The 18,709-nt window shown below is 41.6% G+C and overlaps 1 protein-coding gene across 1 annotated transcript; it reads right to left on the bottom strand.

Moving 5' to 3' along the window:
- Window positions 1–3,081: 3,081 nt before the first annotated feature.
- On the bottom strand, window positions 3,082–17,827 carry LOC145356669 (uncharacterized). Its single transcript, XM_080209536.1, has 5 exons — window positions 17,692–17,827; window positions 13,801–13,919; window positions 8,390–8,454; window positions 4,836–5,215; window positions 3,082–3,829 (listed from the first exon to the last, which is right to left on the bottom strand). The coding sequence occupies exons 2-5, from the start codon at window positions 13,848–13,850 to the stop codon at window positions 3,701–3,703; spliced, it is 624 nt and encodes a 207-aa protein (XP_080065662.1). The 5' UTR covers window positions 13,851–13,919; window positions 17,692–17,827; the 3' UTR covers window positions 3,082–3,700.
- Between the last annotated feature and the right edge of the window lie 882 nt (window positions 17,828–18,709).

Here is an 18,709-nt window from a genome sequence, read left to right as displayed (position 1 = left end):
CCATTCTGGTTCAGGTGCAGAGTCAGAGGTTTACAGCATAGAAACAGGTCCTTTGGCCCAACTTGTCCATGCTGCTGTTTTTTAAAACCCCTAAGTTAGTCCCAATTACCCACATTTAGCTGATATCCCTCTATATCTACCTTACCATGTAACTGTCTAAACACTTTACAAGACAAAATTGTACCTGCCTCTGGCAGCTTGTTCCAGGTACTCACCACCCTCTGAAAAAATTGCCCCCCTCCCCCACTTTTGTACCTCTCCCCTTTTGTCTTAAACCTATGCCTTTAGACTCCCCTATTTTTGGGGAAGATATTGACTTTCTAGCTGATCTATGCCCATTGTTATTTTGTAGATCTCTAAGATTACCCCTCAGCCTCCTACACGCGAGAAAAAAGTCCCAATCTATCAAGCCCCTCCTTATAACTCAATCCAAGTCCCAGTAGCATCCTAGTAAATCTCTTCTGCACTCTAATTTAATAACAACTTTCTATTAGGGTGACCAGAATCTCACACAGTGTTCCAAGTGTGGCCTTACCAATGTCTTGTACAACATCAACATTTCAACTCCTGTATTCAATGTTCTGACCAATGAAACCAAGCATGCTGAATGCCTTTTTCACCAATCTCTCTACCTGTGACTCCACAGCTATGAACACATACCCCTAGATTTCTGTTCTGTAACTTTCCCCAATGCCCTACCATCAACTAAGTCCTGCCCTGGTTTAATCTACCAAAATGCATTACCTCACGTTTATCCAATTTAAATTCCATCTGCTATTCGTCAGCCCACTGGCCCAATTGATTAAGTTCCCGTTGCAATCCGAGATTACCTTCTTGACTGTCCAGTATGCCACTACTCTTGATAAACTTATTAACCATGCCTCCTATATTCTCATCCAAGTCATTAGTATAAATGACAACAATAGACCCAGCACTGATCCAAGGCACACCGCTGGTCACAGGTCTCCAGTTTAGGTCCCACCTACCCCAGAAACCATCCCAATGTTCCACCTGTTTACTCCTCTTCAGAGTCCCCTATCACTATGGCTCAGTCTCCTCCCCCATTGTGCAGCAGCTAACTGTGGTGCAAACTTGACTATTCCCGCTTACCCAAGAAGCCATTCCTTCTCCCAATGTATGCACAGTAATCTGTTTGATGGCCATGGCTACAGGTTACACTTGCACTCCGTCCTCACCTGCCACTCTTCTTGATACTCACCCATTGCTTGCTAAACCAGCTCACTAAAACATGTTATCCACATCCTCACCATCACAGGTGCTCCATAGTCTTATCTGCAGCTCCAGTCATCCAATGGACATTTTACTGCATAATGTCAAAGACACACGAAGTGCCCCCAGTTTCACTAGAATGCAGAGGGGTCAAGTTCTGCCATACCTTTCAACTGACGTGGCTTCTCCCTTTAAAGTCCTGGCTATGCAATGAACTTGCTCAATATTAAACACTGGCTTTTTCAAACTGATGTTCCTGAAAGAATTAAAAAGGTAAAAAACCCACCTGCCACTCCTCAATCAGCTGCCTCCACTGTCGTATCATTTTGAATAGTGGCATAACTATTCAACTGCCGCTGGCACCTTGCTATTGTCTTGAATGCTCTGCACCAGTGTTTGTTCATGTCAACTCCCAAATTTTGATAGAAGTAACAAACATGAAATTACTCAACCATACCCACTGCTCACCAAATCAATTTTTTTTTGCTGTTTCCAAAGCTTTTCTGGCTGCACTCCTGCCCAGACCAAGCTGGAACTCTATACACTCAGCTTCATCCGAATCTAAAGCACACTTGTTTAATCAAGCAGTGTTCTCAACTGCAGCAAGATTGCTTCCTTATCATGGGTCCCAAAAGCAATTCTTTTGAAACTGGAGTAAACACATCCTTTGCTTCTTTACTAAATGTTACCAATCCCTTTGTCATTTAAAATATGCTCTCCAAAACATCCCTCTACTCCAGCCACTACTCAAAAAGGTCACTAAGCTGAAACCTCAACTCCTTCTTGGGGCATCTTTTAAGATGACAGCTTATGCTGTTTTAACTGCTCAAGTTAGTGAACTTGATAGGTTTTAGAATCACAGCTGGCATTTAAGATTTACCAATGGAGTTCAGGTTTGCCAGTTGCCTTAGTGGGATCTGAATTAGTTTCTGGAACTGTGCCTGGTAACATTACTATGCCAGCTTAAAGCTCAAATACAACAGCCATCTAGATAGGGCTTAAAAAATATACCAACGTTTGGTGCAGGGCCATCAGTATGACATAAAAAAATGGGAAAAAGTACTTTACATCATCTGTTGTAGACATCTATTCCACCACAGTACTGGTAATGATAACCATTCTGTGGGAGACCAAGTCTACCTTCATATCAAGGTCACCCTCCAGCAGCAGCACCACCACAGTGGCAGCTCAAAACTAGGCACCCATGGTAGTCCACAACAGTAAAACTGTTTTCAATCAGCCTAATCTGCCAATTTTTATGCCAGAATTGAAGCAGTAGCCTATGTGATCCTACTGATTTCCCAGCTGAAGCTGGACAATTCTGAATTGACAAGGTGCAATTTAGAGTCAACTTTATAATCTCAGTTGCAAAGCTTTAAAAAGTGTTAACACCCAAATAATACACAATTTTAACTCAAATTACTGTGAAGTTAACCAACTCCAATTTACCAAGGAGTGGTTAATAGTTTGGATTTATTCAGTCCACCACAGGAACAAAATCAATCTTTTGGTCTGATATCCAAATTTCAGCTAAAAAAACTTGCACCAAAATCCAAACAATAATTTTAACTATTCGGCATTTCTCTTCCGAACAAAGATTTTCCTTGACAGCAATGTAGCTGGATAACTCAAAATTGGTGAATTAAGATTTACAAGAAAAATGTACTGATGCAGTTTGGGTTCTACAAACATTGCAGTAATGATTGTTGATCTATAGAAGGTTTTTGAACATAAATGTACAACAATTTTTTTTTTAAAAAAAGCTTTTATTCACAAAATCAACAGGATGTCATTTTCATGTTACCATCCATTGTTGCCCAATTTGTGCATTTATTGCAAAAAGTTGCTTCATTTGTTTGGTGAGAAGTCTCACAGCATGCAAGACTCACCCAATGAAGGTTTATTTGGGATCACGAGGTTTTGGAGTGATGCTGCTTAATCAGGTAAGTGGAGGTTAGTTCAAACAGCAATATAGGCAAAGACACAATTGCAAGATAACGGAAGATTAGAATGTGAAGCATGGTTGGAATACTAGTCTAATTATCTTGCAATTGTGTTTTTGCCTATATACACCATGTTTGTGAACTAACCTCCACTCACCTGGCAAAGGAGCAGCGCTGCAAAAGCTTGTGATTCCAAATAAACCAGAACTTTAATCTGGTGTTCAGACTTCTTGCCGCGCTCACCCCAGTCCAACGCCGGCATCTCCACATCTTGACTGGCTGGGTTGTCCTCACATGGCAATTGGTACTATAACACCATGGATTCTTAGGCAGCACTTTCCAAGCCACCTGGAGGTTACCCCTCCACAAATCACAAACTTGATTTGGAAATATCTCACTGTTCCTTACTGTCATAGTCAAAATGCTGAAACAGCATGTAATTGCACCATAGTGACTGAAGTGGTTTAATAGGCAGCTCATCGCCACCTACCCACAATAACAGTAGGGTTAGTCTATTAACCAAGTTGTCACAAGAAATCCAAATCATCAATCAGTTGCTTCATTTCACGTGCATTCTTGGTAATGAACATCCTTGTCTCATCAGAGATCTTCTTCAATCCTGCTTCCTCCAGGGCAGCCAAATATTCTTCATTAGTCTGAATAATTAGAAAAGCAGTTGGTTATGTTTTGTAAGTGTCATATTATGCAATTCAGATTTACAGGAATACACCTCAATTACACAGACATTAATCATGGTGCAGCTCCAATACATGCTTGACATCACACAACGCAAAGCAACTTGACCGGCACACATTCACCACCTTCAGCAGCCCTCCGCTAAGTGGCATCAGCATGTACCATGAATGGGAGACTGCAGCAAATCATGGCTCCTTCAACAGCAACTTTAACATCTACAAGTCGCAAGACCATCCTGACTTGCAAAAATCACCAATCCTTTACTGCCCTGGATCAAAATTACAAAAACTTCTGCTCTGGTAGCACTCTGCATCTAAATATACCATTCAAGGCAGCGGACCACTACCTTTTAAAGGGTAAACATGTTGGCCTAGCCAACACCACCCATATCCTGTGAAAGATCTTTATCTACATCCTGACTACAACACTACATTCTGCATTTTCTCCTTCTCTATGCACAGTATACTTTGCTGTATAAGCGCTCAATAAACAATACTTTTCACTATACTAATAGTTGTGACAATAAATCAATGAATTTATGACCATGGCTTTTAACAATAAAATAATAGCAACAAAGCAAGAATCCAACATCACTGTCATGGGAAACTGTGGGAGAGAAACCTGGAATTCTAAAAATGGATCCCAAATGAAAATCAGTGCTGGACATTTACTTTGCTGGAGCAGCATTACAAAATTACTTGCAGTAACTCAGGTTTATTTTATATGCAAGGAATGGCAAATTATTGCAAGCACAGCTGTTAAATGTACAAATATTAAATACTAGTACCAATAATAAATCTCAAAACGGTCAAGTGTCATTCAGGCATAAGGACATGTTTAGCATTTCAGAAGGGAACTTTCACGGCTTATATTGAATCTAGTTTTGAAAATAATTCTCTTTCCTTCACAATACATATTGATTTTCGGCACACAAAACAGAAACCCAATATTACCATGAAATTTTACCTTTGGCCTGAAGCCTTTGCCATATTCATAGATTTCAGTTCCAGGAAATGTCACACCTTCTAAAAAGAGCTGTTGTAAATCATTGGCAATTTTGTGCAATACTTCCTCTTCATAGGCAAACACTGAACCATCCTTGCCAGCAAGAATAACAAGTTGCAGTCCTGGAGCCAGGCATGGATAACCATCAATGGTACCCATGACCACCATGTCCATTCTCTGGGGCAGGTAGAGATCTTGCCAACATTCAAGCAGGTCAGGCCTTCCCCAATAAGTAGTATCATCCAGGTCTCCAATTATAATTGGAATGCCTTTAGGGAGCTGTATTGACTTCCCTCTGTGGACCATCACATTTTTTGTCACCAGCTGTAGATACTTTCCACCTAGTTCAAAACATGATATGCATTCAAGTGAAAGACTATTCAGGGGATAAATGCACCAGATGAGGCAGCATGCAATTGAAAAGTTATCAGTTCAATTATTTTGGGCATTGGGGTAGCCCTTTTTAACAAGAACAAAAAAAGCACAGCACAGGTGCAGTCCCTTCAGCCCTCCACATCCGTGATCATGGTGCCCTAACTAAAAAACCTTCTGCCCTTAATCTGTGCGTCCCCCTATTCATGTACCCATCCAGATGCTAATATGTCTGCTTCCACCCTGCATATATGTTAACTTACCCCTTCAACTTGAAGCTGTACCCCCTTGTAATTGACACTTCCATCCTTGGAAAAAGCCTATGCCACACAGGTCTTTCCTCAGCCTCCAATGAAAACAATCCAAGTTTATTCAACCTCTTCTCACAGCCAACACCCTGGTTAACCTTCTTTGCACTCTCTTCAAAGCTTCCACATCCTTCTGATAGTGTGATGACAGAACTGCATGCAATTCTCCAAATGCAGTACTACCAGTGTTTTATATAGCTGCAACATGATTTTCCAACTCCTGTACTCAATGACCCAGCTTGATGAAGACAAGCATGCCATTTGCCTTCTTAATTACCTTGGCCACCTGTATTGCCATTTTTAGGGAACTGTGGACCCACATGCCCAGATCTCTCTATGTTAATGTTCGTAAGGGTCCTGCCATTTACAATATTCATATTTAAATTTGATCCTGCATTTGTCCGATTAAACTCTTTTGCCATTTTTCTGTCCAAGCCTCCATTCTATATCCTGTTGTACTTTCTGACAATCCTCAGCACTATCAGCAACTCAATTTTTGTGTCACCCGCAAACTTACTAATAAGACCATCTACATTTTCCTCCAGATCATTTATATATACTTGAAATCCCAGCACTAGAACAAAGAACAAAAACAGCCTGGGAAACAGGCCCTTCGGCCCAATGAGCCTGCACCGCCATCTCAACACCACCAGTCCCCCTCTCCACCCACGACCCTTGTCTAATGTTTTATGGCTATCCACATTGAGGGAAACTGATTGGCAGTAATAAATTGTCCCTAATCAGCCTAACAGCACATCTTTGGGGTGTGGGAGGAAACCGGAGCACCCGGAGAAAACCCACGCAAGCAAAGGGAGAATGCGCAAACTCCCACAGACACCGGCCCAAATCCGTGTGTTTGCACAGCAATCAATGATAGTCACTGAGCTGTCGTCTTGCCCAGTATCTGGTCCTGTTTAGACACACACTAATGACATGAAGCACTAGGCCAATCTCGAACAACCAAGAGCAGCTCCAGTACAACCCATCGCGTGTATGCCCCTTGTTGGGCACAAGGCGGACCGACTTAAAACCTGTGAATGAAAAGGGAAAAAATTATTGTACCATATCCATTTACCTTACCAGGGACACCCCAATGCTAATGACCCTTATTTAAAACAATCTCCTATATCCACCCATCTCCAACCCACTCATGTGCCTAAGTTACTCTTAAATGACTCTAGCGTGTTTGCCTCCACCACCTTACTTGGTAGAGCATTCTATACCCCCACTGCCCTCTGTGAAAAACCTCCCTCTAATATCTGTGTTGTACCTCTCCCCCCTCACCTTAAGTCCACGGCCGCTTGTCCTATGTGTCTCTATCATAGGACATAGCTTACCTCTGTTTACTCAATCTATACCCTTCATAATCTTATATACCTCTATTAGATCCCCCCTCAGTCAGTGTCTTTCAAGGGAAAAGAGCCCCAATTTCTTCAATCTTTCCTCATACCCCAGTCGTTCCATACCAGGCAACATCCTGGTAAACGTCCTCTGCACTCTCCAGAGTCTCCACGTCCTTCCGGTAGTAAGACGACCAGAACTGGACACAGTACTCCAAATGCGGCCTAACCAACGTTCTGTACAACTGCAACATTAGACTCCAGCTCTTATATTCTATACCCCTTCCCATAAAGGCTAACATACCACAGGCTTTCTTCACCACTGATCCCTACAGAACTCTATCTACACAACTCCATTCTGGAAAATACCCTTTCACCACTACTGTCTTCCAAAACCAAGCCAGTTTTGTATACATCTAGCCAGTCCACCCTGAATCCCATGTGATTTAGTTTTTGTACTAATCTGCCATGTGGGACTGCATCAAATGCCTTAAAGTCCATATAAACTACAACCTGTCAATTTTCTTAGTTTTTTGGAGAAATGACGCAGTCAAGGTCGTGAGACATGACTCTCCTCAGACAAAACGATGCAGCCTGTCACTAACTAGTCATTTTCCCTCCAAATGTGCATATATCCTGTCCCTCAGTATCTTCAAAATTTTCCCTACCACTGACGTCAGGCTCGCCAGCCTATAATTTGCTGAGTCATCAGTTGCCTCTCTTAAGCTGGGGAACAACAGTGGCTATTTGCCAGCCCTCTGGAACCTCACCTGTGCTCAAAGAGAGCGTGAAGGTATCAGTTAAGGTCCCAGCTATTTCTCCCCTGGGCACCCACAGTAACCTGGGATAGATCTCATCTGGCCCTGGGAACTTGTCTAACTTAATGCAATTTAGGATACTCAATTCCTCCTTTGAAATATTGGCAAACGAGGTGAGTTGGGGGTACGAAAAAGAAAGCTGGCTGCTTTGCTTCTGTCATTTAGTGATGCTTGCACAGAACAGACTTTGCGAAGCATTTAGTGGCATATGCAGCTCTAACCCCCAGCACAATTTTATCAGGAAAGAACACGAAATAACTGGGGGGAGCAGTGAAACTGAAGTTGAATGCCAAGCTCCTGGAAAGGATGCAAGAGGCAACTACATACCACTCACGTACGGACATACTGCAACAAACAAGATGAGGAAAAACAAGAGAATCCAATTTGGTGCAAGGAAAAATACAAAATTCATCCATATCAGGGTACTCCAAAGTGCTTCAGGATTAAATTACAAAGATATACTTCCTCAAACTAACTTTCAGTACTGTACTTGTTCACATGGATCAGCGACTATCATCTACTGTCTGAATTTACACCCTCTGAAGACAGCAATAGTGAAATAAAATTTGCTTCTAGCTTGTGGAGGAGGCACTTACCACAAAATGTCTACTACCCAAGAATACAACTGAAATCAACCTGATTAGTACATACACAATTTACATTAAGTTTTTTTTTACCTGGTTTCAGAGAGCAGAAGTCATCTATGCAAGGCTGATCACCTGATTCTGGTCTTGGTTTGTACCTAAAAATGTAAAAATTAATTTAGGTAAAAATATAAGGAACTGTTGGTGTCAATCAGAATTTCTGCATTCGATCAGCACAGAAGAGTGAACTGATGCAGTGATCATAAAAGGGGCTGCAGGTGAAACAAATGGACCCCGAAAGTTAGCAAAGACAAACGCAAGTCAAAGATAGACCGAATGATGCTCTTATTTGGAAACTTGGTGGAGGTTTCCTTACAATAGTTGCAGTTGAGTTCAGAGACTGCAAGATATTGGTGGGAGGGTCTGAAAATTCCCACTCGATGATTTACACCTTCGTGATTATGCTGCAAATCTAATGGTATTTGATTTGTCCTTTAGATCTTGGTGTATATTCAAAGTACATAAAGTCTGACAACACCAGGTTTAAGTCCAACCAATTTATTTGATAGTAAACTCACTAACTTTTGGGGTTAGTCCCTTCGTCAGGTGAATGGAGTGTTCTGGCCTCAGACAGAGCATACAAAGCACAGAGTTTACAGATTACTGATCAGAATGCAAATCTTTACAGCTAACCTGCTGTTCAAGTCTTAAAGTGGCCGACAATGTGAGTGGAAGGAGCACTGATCACAGGTTAGAGATGTGTATCGTCTCCAGACAGAACAGTAAGTGAGGTTTTGCAAACCCAGGCAAGTCACGGGGGTTACAGATAGTGTGACATGAACTGTTCCCTTCCTGTTGGCGAACACTTCAGTGGTCACGGGCATTCAGCCTCTGACCTTTGGGTAAGCATTCTCCAAGGCGGCCTTCACGACGGCGCAGAGTCGCTGAGCAGAGACTGATAGCCAAGTTCCACACACGAGGATGGTCTCAACAAGGATCTTGGGTTCATGTCGCACTGTAACCCCCATGACTTGCCTGGGTTTGCAAAACCTCACTTACTGTACTGTCTGAAGACAATACACATCTCTGTAACCTATGATCTGTGCTCCTTCCACTCACACTGTTGGCCACTTTAAGACTTGAACAGCAGGTTAGGTGTAAAGATTCGCACTCTAATCAGTAATCTGTAAACTGTCTGTGCTTTATATGCTGTCTGAGGCCAGAACTCTCCATTCACCTGACGAAGGGTCTAACCCTGAAAGCTAGTGCGTTTACTATCAAATAAATCAGTTGGACTTAAACCTGGTGTTGTCAGACTTTTTACTGTGTTTACCCCAGTCCAATGCCAGCATATCCACATTATTCAAAGTATGCCAGGAACTCAATTTTAGATTTAATTTCACCTGTGAGGAATAGACAAAACTAAAATTTGGCTAGGAATTATTCCCAGTGGAGTAAACTATGTTGGGATGTATACAATAACACACTGACAGCACCTAGAATTAACAACTGCACACACAAAATTGAAGTAGTGATCTCTGACATCCAGAAGTTTTTAATTCATTGTACAAAAAAAATTGATTACTACTACAGGACAAATACAGAATGTTGCGCATTACAATATATAAAAAGGGCAATATTCATGCTCAAAATATTCACTGACCCTACTTCTATTTATCCTTAATGAAAGTAGGAGCCATGTAGTATTATTTCCATACTCATGCAAAATATTTTTAAACAGAATTAGAATGCATTAGTCAAGAAGGGTCTTAAGAGTTCTGCATACCAGGAGTAAGAGTGACCAATATGATGAATTTACATCCGCCGCTTACCAAATTATAAAATTTAGTACAGCAGAACTGTTTAACCCTCGTCACCAAAAACATTCAGGAATAAATTGAGCAATGGTTTCTGATAAACAGGATCATTTACTAAAAGCCTAAAGGAACATGCCTGTGACACCAATTATGTTAACAAGCTCAGTACAATATTTAGTCTGCAGTAATTAATCTCTATCTTCAGTGCAAGTTGTGGCACCAAGCTTCATAGCGAGGCACTAAGATTTGCTGCAATTGTGATGTGATTCAGAGTCTACAACATTAGATGAAACATCATGTGTAGTGTTGAGAATGTAAACAGCATTTAAACTTGCCTGCTCAGATTACTAGCAGTTTACAGAATTATCAACTCTGAATTTGATTAAAAATTGCCACATAGTAGCTCTCTCTTTAGACAGCAAGTTACGAGAAAATGGAACATGTACACAAGTTAGCCAAAAACATGCCTGACCCTAACATGAACAGAAACAAGAACAAAATCCTCCTCCAACCAGCCCAAGGGAATATTCCTGATCACCATGAATACTTCACAAACATATTTTGCTTAACAAATGTGTGCCTGAGAGAAAAAGACAGGAATAAACTACTAAAACTGAGATTATAAAAGACATTTACAACACAAGGCAATTCATTGCAAAGACACTTTAATATTTCAGATTGAAAAATTTCTATGGCATTTCAACATGAACTTCAGAGATAATTACATAAATATAAAGCAACACAAGGAAAAGTATAACCAAAAACTAAGTTTAAAGGTGAGTCTCAAAAGGCAAGATGGAGGGTGAGGAAGTGTACTGTCTTTGTATACAAAAGCAGTTTAAAAGATTGGGCATAAATGGGGAAAAACATAAGAGCCCAAAGTCGGAAGAGCAAGTTCTTGGCACAGGAGTTAGAGTTAAAAGACCACAACTAAATTTAAAACAGGATGAAGAATAAGGTTTTTCACGTCATGTCACCCATTGCTGGAACTGAACCCAGGTCCCTGGTGCTAACCACTGTACCAACTGCTTGGGCAGAGGACCAGAGCATAATTTAGGTCAATGGAGAACTGATGAGCGTGGCACCATGCAGGGTAGGTCACAGCTGGAAATTACAATGACCCGAGGCTTAGTGTTAGAATGAAGAGAGGCTACCTAGGAGAACACTGGAATTACCAAATGGGGATGACGCAAATGTGGGTTGAAAAAAGAAACATCATGGAGGTGGAAGTCTGTTTTTGAGATTGAAAATGATCTGAAATTCAACATTACAAGTGGGACAAGAAGCCACATACAGTCTGGCCAGCTAGTGACGCCCATATCTGATGAATGAATAAAGATAATAGCCAGTGGGAAAATGGACTAGACGATGAGAACTGAAGACAATGACCTTGGTCTTGGATAAGGCAAGTTTATTTTAGCTAAGACCAAAGTGGATAATTAGTCAGAAAGTGGACAACTAAAATTGGTGGGAGGGGGCACGTCAGAAGGAAACCTAACTGGGCAGATAGGCACCAATTTCAGAAGTGACTTGAGGCAAGGTGCTTCACAATTGGATCAAAACCATGACTTTTCCAGGCATTACCAATGTAGGTTTAGTAGAGTGCTGCCTTACCACCAACTCAAATACCGCTAATACTTGTTCTGGCTTTTCTTCAGCATTCTTCTTCTTTAGGAGGACATCTATAGATGTTAGCGTTCCATCCATTGAAGCCTATCATGTTAAGTCTGAATAGGTCAAATACAGCAGAACCCATTAGGTCATCTTCAAATTTAACAGATAGTAAAGCCAAGATGTCAGTTCATTTGATGTCAGCTCAGTTTTTCTTTTGAGCAATGCAGCAAGATATGCAAATTACAGAATGCGAGGATAGCTTCAGTTTCTCGTATTTTTAAGTAGCACTCAGTTTCTTCACAGAATATGCATCATACGATGTAATAAATACTCAACCAATTTGTAATCAACACCTTTCTGGTGAAGTTTAAAATCAGGGACGTTACTTTATTTTAATAGACAGTCACTTCGAGGGGTAAGATTTCAATGTAGTCTTGCTGAACACAAGAAATTATGCTTTTTAAACTACTGTTGTGATCCCACATCTCGCACGCAAATCTGGTTACGTCCTGCTTAGGGCACAGCAACATTGTTTAAAGTTGACAAAATGTGAAATCCCAGTTACTTACTGAGAATAAAACCAAAATTTTAAGCAGGAAAATTTTACTATAATACATGCTATATTAACATCCAGAATTATACATGGTAATTATGAATTAACAGTGGTCAGAAATGCTTCAAACTTCACATTGACATAACCAAGACATATCCCACAAATTTTGCCGCAAGCCACCCAGCTGTCAGAGTGACAAAAATTCTTAAACTCTCCAGAGTGGTTTCACCTCTTCTCTTTGAAAGATCTGGTCTCCGACGTTCTGCAAAAGCCACCGGAACTCTTGGATGTCTTAACAATCGCTCAATCATTTCTCCTGAACCTGTATCCAACTGGATTCACAAGGTTGCACAATTCCAGATCTCCAGCTGCTCAGATTAGAACTCCACTGCGCAAGGGCTTTGTTCCAACTGCCATATCAGACAGATTCCTTTCTGTCTGACTGGACTGATAGGGCTTCCGGGGGCCTCAAATGCCTGGCAGTTTAAGCTCGTGACCATTGTAGCTCCCCACATCCGAGTCTTCAGTCTCTCAGACCTAACAGCAGCACTTCAGCTGTATAGAACTAGCCATCTTCATCTGACTGCTCCTGCATGATTGTTCACTGATCTACTGATTAGAGATCACAGAAATCCTACGGAGCAGAAAGACGCCATTTGGCCCATCGAGTCTGCACCAACCACATTCCAACCTCAGCCCTACCCCCTTATCCCTACATATTTAGCCACTAATTCCTTTAACCTGTGCATCTCAGGACTTTAAGGGGTAATTTTAGCACAGCCAGTCAACCTAACCCACATATTTTTGGACTGTGGGAGGAAACCGGAGCACCCGCACGAAACCCATGCAGACTCAAAGAGAATGTGCAAACTCCACACAGACACTGACCCAAGCCAGGAACTGAACCCAGATCCCTGGTGCTGTGAAGCAGCAGTGCTAACCACTGTGCTACCATGCCACCCCACCATTAGAATACCACAAACAGGCTCCTCCAGCCCAAATTCCTATTTAAAATAGGAATGCAACAATCATTTGAACATTTAACACTGAATGCCAGGTCATTGTGTCTTTAAGACAGATAAATAGGTTTTTGATTAATAAGGGAATCAGGGATTATGGGGAAAGGCAGGAAAATGGGGACGAGAAAAATAATCGGCCATGATTGAATGGCAGAGCAGACTCAATGGGTCAAGTGGCCTAACCTTATGGTCTAATCTATAAAATAATTTAGGAATGGGATAGAAGAGCCCACATCTTACCCTTGCCCTACACACAGGTAGTCAGAGTTCAGCTTGTGCAGCAACAAAAATAAAGCGGTTCAATTCTGAGCTGGGAGCAAGCAGAACAGCAAGTAAAATACTAGGAGTCAGGTCTTCCTTGACCCTTATTGGGCATGTGCCAGAATTCAAATGGATTAGAAGTCAAAACCATCTACTTACTGAAAAGATCACACCATACTATTTTATTTTTCCTTTGACAATACACATGCCCTTTCATTTGAAACTGAAAACAAAACTTACGGGTCCTGTTTTCCAGAACGCAAAGGAGCTTGTTTCAGAATAGCAGTCATATTTCTTTCTTTCAAGTGCTCTTTACAAGAGTAGAAAAGGATAAAGTTTGCAGAACTATCCAAGCCACCCTGCAGAATATGCAATTAGGAAAGATTTAGAATGTGCCTCATGTATGGCAATATAAGAACAAAGACACCATTAAATGAGAACTGTTTACATTTGCATTGCACCCAAAGTAGAAAAAAATTTCAAAGCACTTTAACATTGTTAATGCAGTGTACTTATATCCATTTAACATCGCCAGCTTCATATTTAGCACCATTTACCACAGATTTGGGTCTCTGTTCTTACCTGAGTCTTCAGGTCTTGTTCTTCATTAGCTCTGGAGTTCTGGCTCCACTGCTAAATTATGTTAATTATAAGTAAACTTGTATCACACAACTGTCATAAAATGCATAGTTTTTAAATTGTTAAAACCTATTTTATAAACTATCAAGCAAACATGTAATAGCGTTATATATACATTTGAAATGAGAGTTTTGGTTAATCCCTCAATGCCATTCTTTTAGAAGGGAGCATTCCAAAAACTGTCCATTAAAATACAGTCTACAATCTAGTTAAATATAAAGGTATGAAGATTGTGATGACACTTTCCAGAAGAGACAGATTTAAGAAAGAGCGTCCAATTAATCCATCTCCTCTCCTAGGACTCCATCTAGTGGCCCAAGTGGTCAGTTCAGACAGCATTAACTGAACTGACCAGCCTCTATCACTAGGTGGAGTCCATTGAGTCTACAACAGAGGGAAAAAAACAAAAATATTTTATTTTTACATGGGGCTGAGTACCCAAGCTGCATGTTTGGTGCAGTATTTCAACTTGCAGATTCCTAGGTGTGAAATAGCCAAAGGAAGTCAACTGGCTTTAACAGTCACGATTTTCAGGAACACAACTTTTGAGAGGATTTATTGAACAAGGGCTTCGGAATTTAATAGTCCCAAAGGAGTATGGCATTTTAGAATTTTGCAAATTCTAGTCTGGATTACTTTAAATAAATTTGCATAGGTCAACAAGGCACACCACAGATTAATAAGGATAAACGAATTCAAGTACTGATAATCCTTAGTTTAGGTTTTACTCCAAATATAGCTAACTGCACTCATCCAATTGGTGCAATCAATGCAGGACAATGTTCAAGATTTTTAATTTCAATTACTAATAATTTCTGGACTGTAGCACAGAAGAGAACTTATCCAACTAATCCACCCCCCCCCTTAGAGACCTAAAAACTACTTTTTTTCATAATTAGTTATCGATTTAACTCAGTTACCATCATCCTCACAGCAGCGCATTCCAGATCACCCACTACAAAAAATTCAGCACCTCACCTGGATTTTCCCTCGTCATCTTAATGTTGCCTGGAAAAAGTTATAACTCACTAGATTGTTAAAATCTCACATATATACAGATTGTATTTTGATACAACTTTTGCAACTCTTCTTTCAGAAAGATATGACATCATGCGATTAACCAAAATTACCTCATTTCAATTACGTTTGCTTGATAAAGTTTGTAAAATAAAAGTGCTAAAACTAATTCAAAAACAGCATGCATCTTATGACAGGCGTGAGATACAAGCTTACTTAGAATTACTACAATTATCCTTCTCAGGCTGTTAACAAAAGATATTTTCTTGTAAACAAACTCGTCACTGTTGACCAACCCATATCCCAAGTCTTTGGCAAAATTACACGCTGAAGGACTCCTAGTAATCCAGAAGACATGCCCAACTTAAACGTATTTTTAAAGTCCCAAAAGCTGTGCATTACACATTCACCAGCAACCAAATTAAGTGAAAAAGCTCTCCTGTCCACAAAGAATTCCCCACAGTTCTAACAATTATTCACACAAAACTACCATGTGATATGGCTTGAGCAAGTTAAATCAGGATTCCAAGTGAATATTTTTTCAAAAAACCTCAGCTAAACATAACACTACTTAATTCTGAGTTAAGTAGGAAACAATTAGAAGTGGGGCTTAAACAGGCACAGTGCATGTCACCCAATAGCTGCAAAATGGTGGTCAAAAATAAATGACAATAGAATTTAGACACTCAATGATAATCCCAGGAACATTGATGGCATCACAAAAAGTCCAAGTTTCCCTGGGCACAAAACTGCCGTTTTCTGAACAGACAGTTGAAACTAAAATATGCTACATAACCCTCACCCACACCCTGTAATTACATGCTTTTATTTCTATTCTTATTCAAGATCTATGCCAGTTTTATCTAAATTTCTGAACCATTTAGAAAATCCTATTTAGTTGCTGGATTTAAATTGATCTCACATTTGCCCTCAGGCTTGAACCCAAGAACTGCGACTGCCAGAAGTTTCAGCGTATTAACATGAATCTCATTTACAAGCCTGATATAAAATGCTTTTCTGAGCGCAGTCAGGGCCAAGCAAGTGTGAACACGAGATCCAAGTTGGCGGACAATGCAGGACACGGAATTATACAGGACAATAAATTATACAGGCAATTAAACTTGAAACAACTTGTACAAGCCTGGAATTTATGACCAGGATTGGAAAGCAAGCAACTGTGGCCTGAGCTGTCCTGAATAGCCAGCAGTGTTGAGCCTTTTTCCCTGTATCAAACGTTAATTAGCTTAAAAGTTGACAATTCCACAGACAAGCAAAGATAGGAAATAAAGTTAACAATAAATGCCCTTGAGCAACAGAAAGTTTCACACAAGTAGAGGCATACGAAAATACAATGAGAATTCTTTCCACAGCCCAGTGATGGCATTGAGCCAGAAAAGACTGGAGCCATAGCAACCATATCAATGGAAGATAAGAAACTTCTTTAAGGGGCAAAGGATGGATTTACTTTGATACAAAAAAGGCAACAGAAACAGAGGCTTGAACCTCTAGTACAACACTCAACTCCTCGTGGCCGCTGAAAAACACTTCAGCTGGCAGCGACTACGTTGAGTCACAAATGTAGGTTATTGGGCAGGGAAGTGATTCAACCCATTGAAATGAGGGGTGTTGTTTAAATAAAGTGGGTCCTTAACAGACATGACTTTTCCAGGAACACAACTTTTAAGGGAGGAGTTATTGCACCAGGTCACTTGACTATAAAAAGACGCAGAAATAGTATGCCATTTTAGTTCGTCTTGGAAATCGTCGTTTCCTTTAAAAAAAAATTCTGCAAATTCTAGCCTGGATTACTTTCAAGTAAATTTGGCACAGGGCAACAAGCGCTCCAGCACACCACAGGCTAACACACTGGAATGTAACTTTACTTGATGTTATTATACAGGTTATAATACTTTTCCTTAGCCCGAGTTTAAAAACGTTTTAAAAAAATTCTGACCATTGATTTTGGGGATAATTAGTTCACCTTGTGGTTGCAGTTCAAGAGACTTGGTGTCGAGGTTAAGAGGTTCGAAGTGGGACTTATTCAATCCCCACTGTACACTTAACACCTCCAACACGAAATGTAGGAAAAGATCTAGGGACCCAAGTTAATACTAGCCCTAACTAGCTCTAAACCAGCCCTAACTAACTAGCTCTAAACCAGCCCTAACTAACTAGCTCTAAACCAGCCCTAACGAACCTACACAATCGGACGCGGGCTGTCTCCCTAAACTGCGCATGTGCGGCACACCCTGCCCAGAATGGAAAACATCCAAAAACTCGACATTAATCCACCAGAAAAACGTTCCTTCGAAATAAATTACTACTTTTTTGTGGTTGCAAAAATCTGGAATTAGAATATGCACGTATTCAACTGTGAATAAGCACTTTTGAAAAAAACCTCATTCCACTTCCGTCTTCGCTTTCATTTAAAACGATAAAATATTTGAAACGCGGTTTTAAACAATATTTTCTTACCTCAGTAAGAATCAAGGATCACAGTGCTCCTATCTGAGACACTATAGAGAAAGGAAAAAAAAGCTCTGGAAGGGAGATTTTCCTCCCGAACCAGCCCTGCACTATCCTTCCTCACTCAGTCGCCGTTCTGTTAATAGTGAGCTCAAAATGGCGGCCGCTGCCCAATTTCAGCTGCGCCACGCGCCCCAGAAGCGCGTCACTGCCGGGGCGGCTCCCCCTCCCTGAGTCACTGCTCCCAGCACAAACCCCCACGTCACAATCCAACCTCCCACTGCCAGTGCTCCCAGCACAAACCCCCCCCACATCACAATCCAACCTCCCACTGCCAGTGCTCCCAGCACAAACCCCCCCACGTCACAGTCCAACCTCCCACTGCCAGTGCTCCCAGCACAAACCCCCCCACGTCACAGTCCAACCTCCCACTGCCAGTGCTCCCAGCACAAACCCCCACGTCACAGTCCAACCTCCCACTGCCAGTGCTCCCAGCACAAACCCCCCCACGTCACAGTCCAACCTCCCACTGCCAGTGCTCCCAGCACAAACCCCCCCACATCACAATCCAACCTCCCACTGCCAGTGCTCCCAGCACAAACCCCCCCACATCACAGTCCAACCTCCCACTGCCAGTGCTCCCAGCACAAACCCCCACGTCACAGTCCAACCTCCCACTGCCAGTGCTCCCAGCACAAACCCCCCCACATCACAATCCAACCTCCCACTGCCAGTGCTCCCAGCACAAACCCCCCCACATCACAGTCCAACCTCCCACTGCCAGTGCTCCCAGCACAAACCCCCACGTCACAGTCCAACCTCCCACTGCCAGTGCTCCCAGCACAAACCCCCCCACATCACACAGTCCAACCTCCCACTGCCAGTGCTCCCAGCACAAACCCCCCCCACATCACAGCCCAACCTCCCACTGCCAGTGCTCCCAGCACAAACCCCACATCACAGCCCAGCGCAGCCTCACATGGCCAATACTCACAATACAAACCCCCACATTACAGCCTCCCACTGC

This window comes from Carcharhinus amblyrhynchos, chromosome 21 (genome assembly GCF_965287045.1).
Source record: "Carcharhinus amblyrhynchos chromosome 21, sCarAmb.v2.hapA, whole genome shotgun sequence".
Classification (NCBI taxonomy): domain Eukaryota; kingdom Metazoa; phylum Chordata; class Chondrichthyes; order Carcharhiniformes; family Carcharhinidae; genus Carcharhinus; species Carcharhinus amblyrhynchos.
Note: the sequence above shows the minus strand (reverse complement) of the source record. Positions and strands in the feature narration are given on the sequence as shown.

Coding starts and splice junctions, on each gene's coding strand:
- LOC145356669 (XM_080209536.1), bottom strand. CDS start 13,850: ATGACTGCTATTCTGAAACAAGCTCCTTTGCGTTCTGGAAAACAGGAC. Junction 5,216..8,389: donor CTTCTGCTCTCTGAAACCAG/GTAAAAAAAAAC, acceptor GTTTTGAACTAG/GTGGAAAGTATCTACAGCTG. Junction 3,830..4,835: donor GCAAAGGCTTCAGGCCAAAG/GTAAAATTTCAT, acceptor CTAATTATTCAG/ACTAATGAAGAATATTTGGC.